The 18,485-nt window shown below is 38.6% G+C and overlaps 2 protein-coding genes across 5 annotated transcripts in view; one reads left to right on the top strand and one right to left on the bottom strand.

Moving 5' to 3' along the window:
- Ints4 (integrator complex subunit 4) overlaps positions 1-1,524 on the top strand; it is a 102,757-nt gene extending 101,233 nt beyond the window's left edge. For all 3 annotated transcript variants that reach the window (XM_046442059.2, XM_046442060.2, XM_046442061.2), the window contains one exon: positions 1,175-1,524. In XM_046442059.2, coding sequence (XP_046298015.1) covers positions 1,175-1,353 — 179 coding nt within the window. In that variant the 3' untranslated portion in view covers positions 1,354-1,524. The remainder of the gene's footprint in view (positions 1-1,174) is intronic.
- Positions 1,525-8,141: 6,617 nt separating this feature from the next.
- Positions 8,142-18,485, bottom strand: part of Aamdc (adipogenesis associated Mth938 domain containing) — a 30,981-nt gene continuing 20,637 nt past the window's right edge. For both annotated transcript variants that reach the window (XM_046442162.1, XM_046442163.2), the window contains exons 3-4: positions 10,495-10,590; positions 8,142-8,321 (exon numbers count right to left, since the gene is read on the bottom strand). In XM_046442162.1, coding sequence (XP_046298118.1) covers positions 8,181-8,321; positions 10,495-10,590 — 237 coding nt within the window. In that variant the 3' untranslated portion in view covers positions 8,142-8,180. The remainder of the gene's footprint in view (positions 8,322-10,494; positions 10,591-18,485) is intronic.

Raw genomic sequence — 18,485 nt, 5'->3', positions numbered from 1 at the left:
TATTCTCTCTGGGGCCCGCCATGTACAGTCACTAGGTCAGCATTGTAATTATAATATGGAGAAAAAAAGATTTTCTGACACTATTTTAAGTCCCCACAAAACATGTTTTTTTCACTGGTGAAAAAATTTTGGCAAAACTGTTTCCCATTTAAAGCCTTCTCCAATAAGAAAACAGAGTCCTTGGTGCATATAGCCCAAAATCTTAAAATTGAACTGTTTACCTAGGTATGAGAGAGAATAGGCCCCAGATACTTTGTGGCCTCTGTTCTGAGGCTGGCCTCTGTAGAAGGTGTTCAGCTTGCTCTTGGATTGCTCTCAGGTCATCTCCTTCACTATGGCTGTGAGCTGCAGGGAGCCCACAAGACCCAAGGAGAACATGGCAGTGGAGCATCACATCTGTAGACTTGGGGATTAGCTGCACAGGATTCAGACTGGGAACTTTTTTTCCCCCAGCTTAATTTTTTACTCCCTCTGGTATTAGGGATTGAACCCACAGGTGGTCTACCACTGAGCCACTTTTTATTTTTTTGAGACAGGATCTCACGAAATTGCTGGGATGACCTCAGACTTGTGATCCTCCTGCCTCATCCTCCCAGGTAGCTGGGATTACAGACATGTGCCACCATGCCCAGCTGAGAAAGTGGTCTCCCCCACCCCAGGGGGCAGTTGAAGGTTGCAGACTGATGAAGAAATGTTTTTGAAACCCTGTTGTTTCAATTTTTTTTTTTTTAAGAGAGAATTTTTAAATATTTATTTATTTATTTTTTAGTTTTCCACAGACACAACATCTTTGTTCGTATGTGGTGCTGAGGATCAAACCCGGGCCACACGCATGCCAGGCGAGCGCGCTACCGCTTGAGCCACATCCCCAGCCCCCTGTTGTTTCAATTTTGGATGTTGCTTTTTCATGCTATTTCTTTTTTTCTTTCTTTCTTTTTTTTTTTAAAGAGAGAGTGGGGGAGAGAGAGAGAGAGAATTTTTTTAATATTTATTTATTTTTTTAGTTCTCGGCGGACACAATATCTTTGTGGTGCTGAGGATCGAACCCGGGCTGCATGCGTGTCAGGCGAGCGCGCTACCGCTTGAGCCACATCCCCAGCCCTTTTTCATGCTATTTCATTCCAATCCCTAGCAGTTGCCCAGTCATAGAGGATTTCTTTTTTCTTTTTTCCAGAACCATGCCAGGTGGAAGTAAGACTGCTGCTGGCCTACAACTCCAGTGCTCGAATTTCAAAATCCCCCTGGATGGAGGGTAGTGAGGTATCACCACAGGTGGAGACAAGCATCGAGGGCACCATCCCTTTCAGCAAACCTGTGAAAGTCTACATCATGCCCAAACCTGCACGGCGCTGAGTCACAAAAGGTCTTCACAGCCATGGTCCAGAAGGTCCTTCTTAAATGGCAGTGAGCCAGAAGCCTGGAGAACTCCACCTGGAATTGGCTTGTGGGCATGTGACCGTTACAGACTTACTTGGTATCACACAGAATAAATTATTATTTTTTCATTAAAATAACTGAAAACCTTCCAGTTTACCTTTCTTTTCCACCTTAATAAATTGAGAAAACACCAAACTGTTCTAGTTTGGCCATAGCTTCAACATTTATACCACATGCTGATGTGCTTGATTCTGAGGTGTGAAACACAGACAACCAATTTTCCAGCCACTTCCAAAGAACTATTTATTTAAGCCATAATCTTGTTTCTTAAAATGATAGTCTGTTTGCCAGGACCAATTCCAAAGCTGCTTTAACAGCTGTACTTTTTTACCACTGAAAGTTCCTGAAGGACCATAGATATCCATTATCTTACTGAGAGGCCTCCTCCCTAACTCAGTAGCTGGGCCAACAACTGAATAGCTGGAGAATGAATCATTTCATCCTAAGGGAAATTCTTGATCTTGCTTGACATTATCCTTAGAACCTCTTCCTTTAATAAAATAATATAGAAGAACCATATTTTAGAAAAAAAATCAGTATTGTGGGAAAGAGGGACCCAGCATAAGAAATAAAGTCATTTCCTGCCACAACTATGATAAGTTGAAGCTGTCTGTGATTAATAGGTGCAGTTAAGATGGAATTACACAGTCAGTGCTACAGAGCTTAACTGTGTGGTGGGGACTGGGCTGTATGCTCTACCTATCATTTAATCTTTACAACCAATGAGGCTCAGAGATTTAAGTCACTGGTGGGAAAACTGCAGAATGTAGTCAATCTTATATTCATTTAAATCCAAGAAGATTCCAGAGACCTAAGATATCCTACCTCAGAAAATGCATGAGTGCTGTCATTTGAATGTGTCCCCCAAGGTTCATGTGTTGGAAACTTAAGCAGTGTTGGGAGGGGCAATGAGGTCCTGAGGGTCTTGCCTCATAGGTGGATTAATGTCATCCTGAGAATGGCTTAGTTATCACAAGAACAGGTTTGATGTAAAAGCAAGTTTGGCTTCTTGCTCTCTTTCTTGCCCTTTTGCCGTGGAATGACGTAGCACAAAGACCCTCACCAGATGCTACTGCCATGCTTTTGGAATTTGCAGCCTCCAGAACTGTGAGCCAAATAAATTTCTACTCATTATAAAGTACCCACTCTTGGATATCAGTTACAGCAGTAGAAAATGGAGTAAGACAGTGGCAAAAAAGCCTTAAAGTCTTCAGTTTTCTCATCTGTAAAACAGAAGTAATTATATATCAAGGAAGTCTTGATTATATTTGGTGCTTAGAAAGCTCAGAAAAATAATAGCAAAAATATACAGTTACTTGGAGGTGAAGCTGGAATTTAAATTCAAATTTGTTATATAAGTTTTTTGATACACTACTGTGTGCCTAACCTTTTACAAAAATTAACTTAATTAACCCTCACAAACCCCTTATGAAGTAAGTCTGCCATCTTCACTCAAAAATAAGGCAATTGAAGTTCAAAAACATTAACTAACTTTCCTAGTCATGCAATTAATTAGTGACAGATTTGGGACTTGAACCCAGGCAGGCAGTCTGGCTCCAGGAGGTCATAACTGCTCTAGAAGGAGAAAGGGAAATCTCCAGGGGGTGGACTTTTATACTGTGCTCACCTGTTTTATACATCTCAAGGGTGTCACAACAGATTCTCAGGTCAACACAGCAGGATGCGCCCAGAAAGAGGTATCTGCCATGGAGATAAAATGAAGCTCAAAGCCGGCTGAGTTGTACTGAGGCCCTGACCTGATGGCAGTTGTTAGTTAGAGCATAGACAAAAACATTAAGATTCGGGCTGGGGATGTGGCTCAAGCGGTAACGCGCTCGCCTGGCATGCGTGCGGCCCGGGTTCGATCCTCAGCACCACATACAAACAAAGATGTTGTGTCTGCCAATAACTAAAAAATAAAAATATTAAAAAAAAAAAAAAAACATTAAGATTCAATGCTGCTGACTAAGCACATCATGCTGTAACTGTTGTAAGCCTTCTAAAAGAAGAATATGCTAACTGCTTTTCAGATACAATACCTCCCTTATAAAAATCTTTTCAAAGACAGGCATGGTCATGCATACCTGTAGTCCCAGCAACTCAAGAGGCTGAGGCAGGAAGATTGTAAGTTTTAGGCTAGCCTGGGCAACTTAATGAGACCCTCTCTCAAAATGAAAAATAAAATCCAAAATGTAGTGATTTTTCTGCCAAAAGTGGATATACGTTAAGGAGCAGGTTCTGGTTTAGTTTATCAGAAGAAAATTTTTGAGCTGTGAGAATTGAACAGGGTGTACTAGGAGCTATGGAATTCACCATGCTGGCTGGGTTTGGACAGACTTGAGCAAGCTCCTGACAAGTCTGTTGCTGAGGAATTCAGTTTTTGAGGGGGTGGGCTTAACCTTTTAAACTTCTTATACCTAAGAATCTCAGGTGCAGTGAAAATGAGAATTTTTATTTTACTGCATCTCATTCCACATTTTTTAACTGAATATCTTCTAAAGGCCTAGAAAGGAGCATAAACAGACCTCCAGTGTGAAATCTTAATTTATAAGTGAACATGAGAGACTGAGCTAGAGTGGTAAAGCCAAGGCTGGAACTTAGGCCTCCTGATTCTAATGTGATTTTAAAAAAAAAAAATTATAGTATTAGATGGACAGTATGCATTTAATTTATTTATTTATTTAATGTGGCGCTAAAGATGGAACCCAGTGTGTCACACATGCTAGGCAAGTGCTCTGCCACTGAGCCCCAGCCCCAGCCTCTCTAATGTGGATTTTTGTAACAGAAGTCTACTGTTTCTAGTAAGTAGTCTAGCTCATCCAGCAGTCAGAGCACTGGATTCCACTGGACTCCATCCTCATCCCTTACACGAGCGGACATCATATCTTTTAGATTCTGCTTGCTTAAATGTTTCTGGACTCAAACCTCTTCTCTCTCTTTTTTCTCCAGTACTGGGGATTAAACACAGGGCCATTCTATCACTGAGCTACAACCTCAGGCCTGGTTATTTTTTATTTTGAGATAGACCCTCATTAAATTGCTCAGGCTGGCCTTGAACTTGTGATCCTCCTGCCTCAGCCTCCCAAGTTGATGGGATTATAGGTGTGTGCCACTGTGCCTGGCTCAGTCTTCATCTCATTATAAAATCACTGTTGCTATCCTGATGCAGCCACCATCATTTCTCAACTATGACATTGGCCTTCCAATGGTCTTCTTGCTTCAATCTTGCTCACTTCAGTCTATCTTTCACATAGCTATCAGAGTAAAAAAAAAAAAAAAAAGAGTTTTCTTTTTTTGTGGTGCTAGGGATTGAACCCAGGGCCTTGTGCATGCGAGGCAAGCACTTTACCAACTGAGCTATATTCCCATCCCCAGAGTAAAATTTTTTAAAGCCCTGATCTGATCACACCATTATCCTGCTTAAGTCCCTTTAAGTATGTCTCTACTGGTCCCAGGATAAAATCTAAGGCTGTCCATGCCTCTCTGCTTGTCTCCAGACTCATACACCCTGTCCCAGACTTTCTCTGTACCCCTCTAGGTGAACAGGTACCTACAGCGGTTCCCAAAGCTCCCCATGGTCTCACTCCCTTTTAGACCTTTAGATCTACTGAAACTTGGAATGTGCTCTTCAGTTGGTCACCTCTAGTTCCTTTCCTCCAATTTCTCAGGACTGGGCCTCATTGTAGAACATATCTGACTTCTGTTGTCTCTTTGTTCTCACAGCCTCCTATACATTGTTCAAGCCAGGTATTTGTCATTATGTTGCAGGTTCACAAATGCAAACTCCTAAAGAAGGTGGACAGGAAAAGTAAAGGAATCCAGCGATCTAGAGGAAGATCTTGGCAACTGAAAATCAGAGAAGACATTCTCTGTCAGAAGCAGGCAGTTGTTGTTCCATCATACTCAATATTTATTTATTGGTATTGGGGATTGAGCTCAGGGGCACTTTATCATTGAGCTACACATCCCCAACCTTTTTTATTTTGAGACAGGGTCTCACTAAAGTTGCTGAGGGTCTCACTAAATTGCTGAGGCTGGCTTTGAACATGCAATCCTCCTGCCTCAGCCTCCTGAGTCACTGGGATTACAGGTATGCACCACCATGCCTACCTCCACTCAATGTTAATCTGTAAATGTGGGCCTAGTGGTACTACATCTTTCAGTTTTTCCAGAAAAGCCACCCTGCATTTTTAAAAAATATCTTAGTTGTTGATGGACACAAGATCTTTATTTTTTTAATATTTATTTTTTAGTTTTAAGTGGGCAAATATCTTTATTTTACATTTATGTGGTGCTAAGGATCGAACTTAGTGCCTCAAGCATGCCAGGTGAGCACTCCACCACAACCTCAGCCCCAAGATCTTTGTTTTATTTTATGTGGTGCTGGGGTTCCAACCCTGGGTCTCACACATGAGAGGCAAGCGCTCTACCACCGAAGGACAACCCCAGCCCACCACCCTGCATTTTTGTGTAAAAATAATTTAAAAATCTTGTAACTAAATGTTAAAATTATTGAGACACAGCATGTCTCCAGGCAAATTTATGCCAGTTTGCACCTTCTATGTCATCACTGTATATTTACATATCTCTTTCTTCCAACTAATCTGTGAATACCTAGATAATAAGAATGTTTGAGGGGCTGGGGTTGTGGCTCAGCGGTAGAGCACTCACCTAGCATGTGCAAGGCCCTGCTCGATCCTCAGCACCACATAAAAATAAATAAATAAAAACAAAGGTATTAAAAAATAATAATTTCCATTAAAAAAAAAGGATGTTTGAGTTGTTGGATCCCTAGCACAACTCCTGGCACACACCAGGCAAGGAAAGAATGAATGAGCATGTGAATCCAGAGCAAACGTAGTACCGTGGCATGCCTATAGAAACAAGCCCTGAAATTCAGATTTCTGAAAGATCTTTATATTTGGCTTTCACATGATTGAATTGAACAAAGATACACACACTGCACTTGGTAGATTTCTTGTCTTAGAAACTACTCAGGCTGGAAGAAATTATGTGGACAGACTGAGGGCTGTGCTGCCTACAAATCGAACCAAAGGATTTAATGATTAGTACATGGGACTAAATACGGTGTCATGGGAAAAAAAGTTTCTCTCCAGGCTCTATATTTCCAGCACTGATCATATGGACCAGATTTGAAGGTATAGACTATTTTTTAGCAGGTTTTATACACAGTTTAATAACCTCACTGCCAGAAACTTGTAAGAAGTCTGTACTAATTTCTCTTTAGTGTAGAAACAACTCAGAATGATTACACCCACACCTAGCAAACATTCCTCCTAGCTGTCTCTATGAGCCAAGGGAACGGATCTAGAGAGATCCTGTCAACTGACAAATGCAGAAAGAGCTGCAGAAATGTCACTAAGCAGAACCTCTACTAGATTCTATGCTAGGCTTAAGAGGTGCTCTTGGGGACCTCTTGGGATCTCACAAATGTATGCTAGAAAGAGACAACCATGGCCCTGCCAGTTACGTGCTGGTTGAAGTTGGAAAAATACCTTCACTTTCCATTCTGATTGCCTTAGTACCTTTTCTTGCCAAGCTGCATATGTTAAGCTGCTCTCCAGTCTATGTTGGCTCTCAGTCCAATGCCTAACTGGGCCAACCAGGCAGCAGGATCAGTCTTCTTGAGTTGTTGCTTCAACAAACAACTAAGTTTGAGTGATTTTATTTAGTTATGGCTGTGATAAATACCATAATTAGTAAATATCTGGTTATAACAGCCACTGTTGATTTTCAGTGAATTAAACATGTCATTAACACTCAGCTTGTCATCTACTTGGTGATATCTTCCCTAATTTTTTTACATTCTAATAGGATAAGTCTTTCCATTGTGCCATCAGTAGACCTTGTAACTACTATTAATATTAACACACTGTATTACTATTGTCAGTTTGTTTCTGCTATAAAAAATCCTGAGGTCAAGTACTAAAAGTTATATACTCTTGTACCTCCAGGGTCCAGCAACAACTGGTTCTAAGAAAATTAGTAACAGACTCATTAAATGGGCACAAACGAATTACTGAATAAATATGAGAAGTTCCTTTGAGCTCCAACATTCTATGAATCTATAAAATAATGTTATATTAAAAACCATAAAATGAGCCAGGGACAGTGGTGAATGCCTGTAATCCCAGTAGCTCGGGAGGCTGAGACAGGAGGATCACAAGTTCAAAATCAGCCTTAGCAAAAGCAAGATGCTAAGCAACTCAGTGTGACCCCGTCTCTAAATAAAATATAAAAAGGTCTGAGGATGTGACTCAATGATAAAGCACTTCTGGGTTCAATTCTCAGTATAAAAAAAAAATTGTTTTTAAAGGGCTGGGAATGTAGCTCAGTAGTAAAATACCTCTGGATTCAGTCCCTAGTACTAAAAATATTAGTCATGTTGATGGATAAACATTCCAAAGTGTCAACTGCAATGTGATTTTAATGCATTTTCTTCAGCCTTCAAGGATAGCCTTTATTTTTGTCTGAAGTTTCTCATACTTCCAGCCTAATACTCCATTATTAAACTTCAGTAAATATCTGTCTCTTCTTATTTTTAGCAACTCCAAGGACAGGGACCTTGCCTTAATCATTCAGGTATCTACCCTAAGAGTCTGGCATAGGACTTGGTGTGAACAAATGTTCAAAAATGCATGGGGAAGGCTTGTGTGGAGAATGATCAGTGTGACAGTCACAAGCAAGATTATTTAGTGATTTATTCTCCTCTTAAGGCTACATTAGCAGGTGGAATGGAAGACACCTCCCACTCTGATGCCTTGGGCAACCAAAGCATTATACTCCTTCACTGCCTGCTCTGTCTGGAGGACCCGCACATCAATGCCTTGTTTCTTGAGGTACTCCACAGTGGATGGAGGCACCTAGGAAGAGGAAAAGAGATGAGTAAGTAGGGGGGAAAGGCCCTCCAGAGCTTCCTTTCCTGACTTAAGGCAAGTGTACTTTACAGAGTTAGACAGTAACATCTGTCACTCCTCAGTCACCCAGTATGTCACCAGTCCAACATTTGGCAGTAAGCCCTGATGAGTCAAAAGGCCTCAGAAGGGGTGAAACTCAGGTGGATGTGTGTTAACATGCGTGAAGCTCTGGGCTCAATTCTTAGCACCTTGCCCCCAAAAGGCCTCTGAGAAGTTAACAAAAGCATCCTAATAGCCATGCATAAAGCTCAAGTGAAATGGAAATGGGAAGAGCATGGATTTTGTAGTCATCCTTGGATTTAAATCCTTATAAGCAGATTCACCTTGGGTAAGTGAATTAAATTCTTTGAGCCTTTGTTTCCATGTCTGTAAATTCAGGATAATACCTAACTAGCTCAGAGGGTTATTAACTGAGCTACTGTATGAAAAATGTCTAGCATGGTACAGAACCAAAATTGTGTAAATTTTAGAAGTTTGAGTTGGTTCAACCTAAGTCTAAATTCTGTCACATACTAACTAAAAGACCTTCAACCAGCTATTTAAAGTGTCTCAGTCCCAATTCCTGCCCTGTTAAATATGGATAACAATGCTTACACCACAGCAAGTATGTAAAGACAGCATTAACTAATGCATGTGCTGTGCTGTTCAATGTCTTCTCAGAGGAAAGGCCTTTCTCAACACCCATATGCAGCCCCTCCCCCCCATATTAAGTCACCATTTTGTACATGGCACTTAGCATCTGAAATTATCTAGTTTTTTATTATCCACAGGGGGATGAAACTTGTTTGTTTCATTTATCTCATTGTCCTCAGTGACTATAGGTGTCTGACCTATAGAAAATACTTAATACATATTTGTAAATGAATTTATATGGAAGATATTCTCAGTAGTGGTAGCCTTTATTGTATTGTATTATCTTAACTCTGGCTTGTCTTGAATTTTTTTATTTTTTAGTTATAGATAGACATAATACTTGTAATATATAATTATATTACATATTTTATAATTATTAATACTCTATACTTATGTGGAAGGTTATCTATAAGGTAATAATGGGGGAAAGTCACAGAACAACACATACGGTGTGATCCTGATTTCTGTAATATGGTTGTAAGGTACATACATATATATCTATATATATAAGAATGTATGTATTTTCATATTCATATAGATAACATCAGTGCAGTATCACCAAATGTAGAGATGGGGGAGGGAAGACCTTTTACCTTTTACTTCTATATTTCTGCATTGAACCTTGAATATTTTGCAATATTCTTTAGTTCTTTATTCAATATTCATTCATTCTTTCTTTTTTTTTTTTTTTTGGTACTAGGATAGAACCAGGGGTGCTTAACTACTGAGCCACATCCCCAGCTCATTTTATATTTATTTTGAGACAGGTTCTCACTAAGTTGCTTAGGACCTCACTAAGTTGCTGAGGCTGGCTTTGAACTTGTGATCCTCCTGCCTCATCCTCCCGAGTTGCTAGGATTGCTGGTGTGTTCCACCATGCCCAGCTAGCATTTCTATTTCTGTAAGCAAAATTAAAAATGAATATTTTTTTCTGAAAGGGGGAAAATAATAATGTGAATGTGTCCAGGAAAAGAGAAAGCACCATAAAGTGTACTCTAAAAATGTAAAACAGTATTAAAATCTAAAGGATAAAATACAGTTATGTGCTTCATAATGACTTTTCATTAAATAATGGATGGCATACATGATGGTGGTCCCATAAAATTATAGCATCCAGTGATGCTGTAGCCCTTTTTGCGTAAATACATGGTATGATGCTTAGAGAAAAACAAAATCACCTAAGAATGCACTGCCAAGAATATACCCCTGTCATTAAGCAACAAATAACTGTACTGATAATTGTAGAACTTTAGGAATTCTGGGGTAGAGATAGATGAAACTACAGAATCTCAGGGTTAGATAGATTTATAGAGTCCAATCCTGATGAAATAGAATTGTGTATATACAGTCTTTACTCATCCACCAGCTCAACAAAATGACAGTGTATGAAATATAGAGATGAACTCTAAAGAAGAACATATCTGTAAGGTAAAGACCCAAGAAATCACCAGCTGTCTTCAGGAATGCTGTGCACACCAATACCTACCTTCAAGGCCTCACTCATTCCTCGGCCAATCACAAGGGCCTGTACACCTTTCTCGGCAACTTCCTTTACATCTGCAGGCTGCACACCAGGAGAATGCTGGATATGGAAAGAAAATGCAGAAAGGTACCAATCTTTCTTCACAGTAGGTATTTTTAAGAGATTTGTTCATTCAAGAAATGTTTACTAGCCAGGCATAGTGGCACATGCTTGTAATCTCAGCAACTCAGAAGTCTAAGGTAGGAGGCTTGCAAGTTTGAGAATAACCTGGGCACTTAGTAAGACCCTTTCTCAACATAAAATTTAAAAAAGGTCTGGGGATTTAGCTTAGCTAGCTGTAGAGCACTAGCCTCACATGTGCAAGGCCCTAGGTTCAATCCCCAGTAATATAAAAAACAAACAAAAAGAACCATTTACTGAGGTTTATTCTCTGCTAAGCATAGTTTAGGTTCCTGGGAGTAACAGAGAAGATACAGTGCTATTCGTAAGGAGCTCCAGGTTTAATGAAAAATGAAGAAGAGTAAAAAGAAATTTCAATAGTTTTACAAGCACTATAAGGAAGTGAATTTAGGGTATTGAGAGACATAGAACATTTAATTCAGACCTGGGAGACTGGCATTAAAGAATAGGTGATCATGGAAAATATTCCAGAGGAGGTGACTTTTAAGATAAGACCTAGAGGGGTTGAGGCTCTATAGCTCAGTGACAGAGCACTTGCCTAGCACGTGTGAGGCGCTGGATTCAATCCTCAGCACACATAAAAATAAATAAATAAAATAAGGTCTTGTGTCCATCTACAACTAAAAAATATATATTAAAATAAAACTTAGGAAAAAAGATAAGACCTAGAATACAAGCAAATTATTCAAGTTAGGGGCTGAGCTGTGACTCAGTGGCAGAGCACTTGCCTAGCACATGTGAGGCACTGGGTTCAATCCTCAGCACCACATACAAAAATAAGTAAATAAAATAAAGGCATGCTGTCCCTCTACAACTACAAATTTTAAAAAAAAATTATTCAAGTTAAAGGAAATCAGGAAAACAAGGCATCCCAAGTACAGATAATCACACGTACAAAGGCTCAGAGCAAGGAAAAAAACTAAGGAACCTCAGGTAATTCCATGACTCAAATGTAGCATTTTAGGTATGGTAGAAGAAAGCATCATAAACCATGTTAGAATTTGGGCTTTAGAAAAAATTTATAACAACCTCCACATTTTGCTTTTTCCGAGCGCCTTCCCCACTGAAGTCCAGGAAATTTCTGTTTATCCTTTAAAACCTATTACTCTAGAAGGTTTTCCCAGTTTTTAACAAAGATGAATCTGGCATTAAATAATAATAGTTTCTTTTGAGAGAGAGTGTGTATGTGTGGTGGGTGTGTGGGTGGTGCTGGGGATTGAACCCAGGGCCTTGCACATGGTAGTCAAGCACTCTACGACTGAGCTACATATCCACCCTGCTTTGTTTTATTTTCAGACAGGGTCTAAGTTGCAGAGGCTGGCCCAGAACTTGGATCCTCCTGCCTTATCCTTCTGAATAACTAAGATTAAAGGCAGGCCCCATATAACCAGGAGCAATGTAATTTTTTTTTTCCAGGACTGAGGACCGAACCCAGGGGTACTCTACTACTGTGCTACATCCCCAGTCCTTTCTTATTTTTTTATTTTGAAAGAGGGTCTCACTAAATTTCCCAGGCTGGTCTCAAACTTAGGATCCTTCTGCCTTAGCCTCTTGAGTAGCTGGGGTCCCAAGCATATACCACCATGCCCAGCTCAATAAAAACTTTTTAAAAAATAAGTAGGTATGTAACTCAATCATAGAGTGCTTGCCTAGTACGCATAGGATCTAAGTTGAATAATCAGTACTAAAAAAAAAAAAAAAAGTAAATGTAGTTCATCATAGAATAAAGAAGAAAATGCATAGAATTCCAGGTGTAGCTCAGTGGTAAGGCAAGTCCATCACTCCAGAGAAAAAGATTTAAAAAAAAAAAAGGGAAAAACACATAATCATCTCAATTTATTCAGAAAAAGCATTTGTCAAAGTTCATCATCTATTTATGATCTATTTTACAAACTCCCAGCAAATTGAAGAAGGATACTTTTCTCCTTATGATAAAGGCCTACAAAGAAAAAAAACATAGCTAAACATCCAATATAGTATTGAAGTATTAAACCTTTTCCCTGAATATTGGACACAATTAGAATTTATTTCCTTATTATCTCTTGAACCTGTTCATTCTCCTCCCTATCCACTATCATTATCCTGTTCTAAGCTGTGTTGTTTAGATTATTGTAGTAAGTTTCAACTTTGATTTATATAAAACTACTCTAGCCCTTTTCAATTATCCATTATTTAAACTATAGTGGGAGTGATCTTTTCAAAACACAAATCCATTCATGTCACCCTGAGCTTAAATAGCATTTGGTAGCCTCTTCTTACCTTCAAAATAAATGCTAAACTCCTTAATTGGCCTGTAAATTCCTAGCTCTCTAGCCTCACCATATATGTACTTTCTTTATTCTCTGTATTTTAATCACTCTGGCCTTTCTATCAGTTCTTCAATCATAGCATATTCTCCCTCACCACTGTTTTAAAAAAAGAAAAGGCAGGGGCTGAGTTTGTGGCTCAGCAGTAGAGCACTTGCCTAGCATGTGCGAGACATTGGGTTTGATCCTCAGCACCATATAAGAATAAATAAAAATAAAGGTATCATAGGTATCGTGTCCAACTACAACTTTATATATATATATGAAAAGGCAGCTGGGCATGGTGGTGCACACCTGTAATCCCAATGGTTTGGGAGGCTGAGGCAGGAGAATCACAAGTTGTAAGCAAGCCTCAGCAACTTAGCAAGGCCCTGAACAATTTAGCAAGATCCTGTCTCAAAAAAAAAAAAAAAAAAAAATATATATATATATATATATACAGACCAAGAGAAAATATTTGCACATCATATTTCCAGCAAAGTATTCAGAAATATATTAAGAACTCTAAAAACACAACAATATAACAATAAGAAAAAATAATCCACCATACCAATCCATAGACAGGTATAATCCCAGTGACCCAGGAGGCTGAGGTAGGAGGATCACAAATTCAAGGCTAATCTCAGCAACTTAATGAGACTCTGTCTTTAAAAAAAACAGGGTTGGAATGTTGTTGAGTGGTTAAGTGCCTAGGTACCAACCCCTACATTAAGCAGAAAAAAAAAATGAAACCAGTTTTTTTTAATATTATTTTTTAGTTGTAGTTGGACATAATACCTTTATTTTATTTATTTATTTTATTTGATACTGAGGATCAAACCCAGGGCCTTACATGTGCTAGGCAAGTGCTCTACTGCTGAGCCACAATGACAGCACCTGAAGAAACCAGTTTTTTAAAATTCTTATTTGTTATATATGACAATAGAATGTATTACAATTCATATTACACATATAGAGCACAATTTTCATACCTCTGGTTGCATACAAAGTATATTCACACCATTTGTGTCTTCACACATGTACTTAAGGTAATGATGTCCATCACATTCCACCATCTTTTTCACCCCATGCTCCTTCCCTTTCCCTCCCATCCTTTTGCCCTATCTAGAGTTCATCTAATCTTCCCATTCCACCCTCCAAATTACCACTATGAATCAGCCTCCTTGTATCAGAGAAATCATTGGGCATTTGGTTTTTTGGGATTGGCTAATTTCACATAGCATTATAAGGAAACCATTTTTTAAAATGGGCAAAGTATTTGAATACTTTTCCAAAGAAGAAATATGGGTGGCTAGCACATACGTGAATCACATAATGTTATTAATGACTGTGGAAATGCATATTAAAAACACAGATGCTGGAAAGAATATAGAAAGTGGATTTCTCATTTGTTGCTGGGGGTATTATAGAATATAGAGCTACTCTGGAAAACAGTTTGGTAGTTTCTTGTAAATTTAAATATATATTTATCATGCAACTCAGCAATCACACCTCCTGGTATTTATCCTAGAGAAAAGAAAACTCATATTCACATAGAAACTTGAACATAAATGTTCATAACAGCTTTTATTCATAGTAGCTTAAAATTGGAAATAACTCAAATGTTCATCAACTGGTGAGTGGGTAAAGAGATTGGGTATTCAAATAATAGAATATTACTCATCAATAAAAGTAATAATCTAGTGCTATTCATGGCAACATGAATGAATGTACAAACTATGCCAAGCAAAACAAGCAAGTCTTGAAAAGTTGCAATACGGTACATACTTACTACATTAGTATGACAACCCATTTTTTTTTCATACCAGAGATAAAAAAAGAACCCAGGGGGTCCTCTGCTCAACCACTGAGCCACATTCCCAGCCCTTTTAATCTTATATTTTGAGACAGGGTCTCACTTAGTTGCTTAGGACCTTGCTAAGTTGCTGAGGCTGGCTTGGAATTTTCGATCCTCCTGCCTCAGCCTCCCAAGCAGCTGGGATTACAGGTGTGCTCCACCATACCCAGCTACAAGCAAATTTTAAGGTCTATATTAGATATTGGTATTTCATTTTCCAATTTTGATTATTGCATTATGATTATGTAAGAGAATTTCTTTGTTTTTTTGTTTTTTGTTTTTTTTTTAGGAAATACACATAGGATTTAAGAGAAAGGGGGAATAACATCTTCAAAATACTCAAAAAGTTCAGACAAAAATTATTTATAATTTTTTATAAGGACTGGGATTATAGCTCAGTGATAGAGTGCTTGCTTGCCTAGCTTGTGTGAGGCACTGGGTTTGATCCTCAGCACCACATAAAAATAAATAAATAAAATAAAAGTATTGTGTCCATTTACAACTAAAAAAATATCAAAAAAAGAAAACATGATAAAGTTTAATTTTTGGATCTGGATAAAAAATATATGAGAATTCTTTATACTATTCTTGTAAATTTTGTAAGTCTGAAATTATTTAAATATTTATAAAGTATATTTTAAAGTGTAGTAGTGCTAGGCATGGTGCCAGCCTGTAATCCCAGCACCTCAGGAGGCTGAGCAGGAGGATCAAGGCCAGCCTAAGCAACTTAGCAAGACCCTGTCTCAAAATTAAAAAATAATAAAAAGGGCTGGGGGGCTGGATGTGGCTCAAGCAGTAATGCGCTCGCCTGGCATGCACAGGGTGCTGGGTTCAATCCTCAGCACCACATAAAAATAAAATAAAAATGTTGTGTCCACCGAAAACTAAAAAATAAATATTAAAAAAAAATTCTCTCTCTCTCTTTAAAAAAAAGGGGGGGGGGCTGGGAATGTAGCTCAGTGGTTAAGTGCTCCTAGGTTCAATTCCCAGTACAAATCAATCAATCAATCAAAATAAAGTGTAGTAGTATGGCAAGTTATAGATCAGCAAGAAGAGACCACATGTATAGGCAAACATACACACCCACCTGCTCTCTGATTTATCTAGCCAAGGAAGCAGCGCTGAACAGAAGCCAGGTGGCTACAAAAAGCAGCATATTTCGGTGGGCTTTCCCCCTGTCTTTTGACCACTTGTGGAGTGTGCAGGAGCTGGTATTACTCTTAACTCAGTGTTCCAGAGCTGATAAGGAAGCCAAATTCTCTGTCATTGCTGCCCTATTGTATTCAGGCTTATCTCATCAGTACTATACTGAAGAATTTATACTTACACAGTATGTGCTCAGGTTTGAGGGACTGTCAAAAAGTGTTCCAAGTTAAAACACCTGTGTGTCAAATAGCAACCCAAATCAGCAGCAGCAAGGTACATCGTCTATTGCTAGAAATCAAGTGAAAGGTCAGGATGCAGACCTAGTGCCCAAGTCTCTAAAGAGTATCTATTGCCTCTAGCTTTCCTTGGTTTCCACAAAGATAAGGAAAGATTTGAGGGAAATTAGAATTTAGCTTGTAATTCTTTAAAAGGAAAAAATAGCCTGGCGTGGTAGAGCATGCCTGTAATCCCAGCAACTCAGGAGGCTGAGGGAAAAGGAGCTCAACTTCGAGACCAGTCTCAGCAACTTAGCAAGACCCTGTCTCAAAATAAAAACATAAAAGGGGCTGAGGATGTTGCTCAGTGGTAAAAGTGCACTTGTGGGGCTGGGTATATAGTTCAGTTGGTAGAGTGCTTGCCTTACATGTACAAGGCCCTGGGTTTGATCCCCAGCTCCACAAAAAAAAAAAAAAAAAAAAAAAAAAAGAAAGAAAAAAGAAAAAAAAAAGTACCCCTGAGTTCAATCCCTAGTACTGAACAAAACAAACAAAACAAAAAACCCCAGTAACTCTTAAAAGGCAAAACAAAACAAGGGATATATTTTCACATGTTTACAACTGGTTTTGAAGACCATAATAGAATTGAATTAGATGCCCTTTTTAGTTTTAGAGCTTCATGATCAATCCTAAAACCACACTGAACAGACTAAATGTGATTTGAAGAACTGAAACAATTTTTTTCCTGGGGATATGACCACAGTGAACATTTAATAAATTGCAGATCACAGGTGGAGATTTTCACTTTCTAAAAATAATTATATTTACATGGAATATTGAATGGTTTCTTCATTTAAGAAAAATAGCACCTACTTTGAGTGGCACCAGAATCCCCAGACTCACATTTTAATATCACGAAGCAAGGCCACTGACTGCTAGAAATCAAGTGAAAGGCCATAAGCAAGTGTAAAACGATAAGCCTCAGGAGATTCAGAGACTGGAGACAGCTCCAGCTCATCAGAGTTGCTGGATCAATGGAACTCAAGTGATGAATTTGGCTGCCGCTTCTATACTGCAGGCTGGGATGTCATGTACAGAGCAATGAAAGATAACTCTGCAGTGGCCAGTGTATCCAGGAATTGGCAGGGATTACTCTGTTTTGTGCAGAGGCCTGGGATTGGAGCATCAGACTGCTATTGAGAGTCTTCAACCTGCTTCCAGCTCCTTTTGTGCTTCTTACAATCCCTCAGGGTAAACCCTCAAGACTCTCACCCCTATTGAGTGTCTGATTCTAAGAGGTTTTCTGTCATATGATCTGAGATTATAAAAGTTTATTGTCTATTTTGGGGGGATATTAATTGTAGAAAAATGTCTAGTTACTACTCATTATGCCTGCTAAACAAGAGGATGGTCTTCTTTATGGCTTGGGTACTCTATATAAATTTGAAAAGAAAACATTCCAGTATTACACTTTCAAAGAAGCATTTCCTTCTGCCAAAATTAAGGGAGCACAAATGGGTAGTTGCTATAGCATTATCTGGCTGTATTGCTGATAAAAGCAGATTCTGTGAGTGAAGGTTAAAGGATCTCTGGAATCTGTCCCCTGTGGACACTGCCTGAGTCACATTCTCATTACCGCTTGTCTGAATTAACAGCCTCTTCAATGATCTCTCTGCCTCTACAAAGGCAGTGACTTGCATTTGTACAACAGGCCCTTCTGGCTTCTTTCTCAAAGTAATGTTTTAAAATGCAGAAAATAAAATACATAGGAGTACAAAGGAAATAAATTTTATACAAATGAAATGATGGAAATATTTTTCAAGGCTTAGGGATGTAGCTCAATGGTAGAATTACACCTGGAGCTCTTGCCTAGCATTTACAAGGCCCTGGGTTTGATTCCCAGTACTAAAAAATAAATTACATGTGTGGTATACATATATACTTTAATAAGAGACTAGAAATCTTTTCCAAAAGTTCACTACCTTCAAACTGCACATAGGTTGAACGTTTTTAATCACAAAGTGCAAAATCTAAAATGCTCTGAAATTTTAGCATGTGCTCAAACAGTTTCAGATTTTAGAGCATTTGGATTTTTGGATTTTACTGGGACAACTGTTATAATTTGAGCATGGAGCTCATATTATTTAATATTGTATCAATCTTGAGTTTTCTGAGTGTGATGTTATAATCATGTAGGGAAGAATGCCTTTGTTCTTTTTTTTTTTTAGTTGTAGTTGGACACAATACCTTTATTTATTTGTTTATTTATTTTTTATGTGGTGCTGAGGATCGAACCCAGCACCTTGCATG

Source organism: Marmota monax, unplaced genomic scaffold, assembly GCF_021218885.2.
Source record: "Marmota monax isolate L192 unplaced genomic scaffold, Marmota_monax_Labrador192_F-V1.1 WCK01_AAM20220418_F8-fsc00068, whole genome shotgun sequence".
NCBI classification, from domain to species: Eukaryota; Metazoa; Chordata; class Mammalia; order Rodentia; family Sciuridae; genus Marmota; species Marmota monax.
The sequence above is the reverse complement of the archived record's forward strand: the minus strand, read 5'-3'. Positions and strand labels throughout refer to the sequence as shown.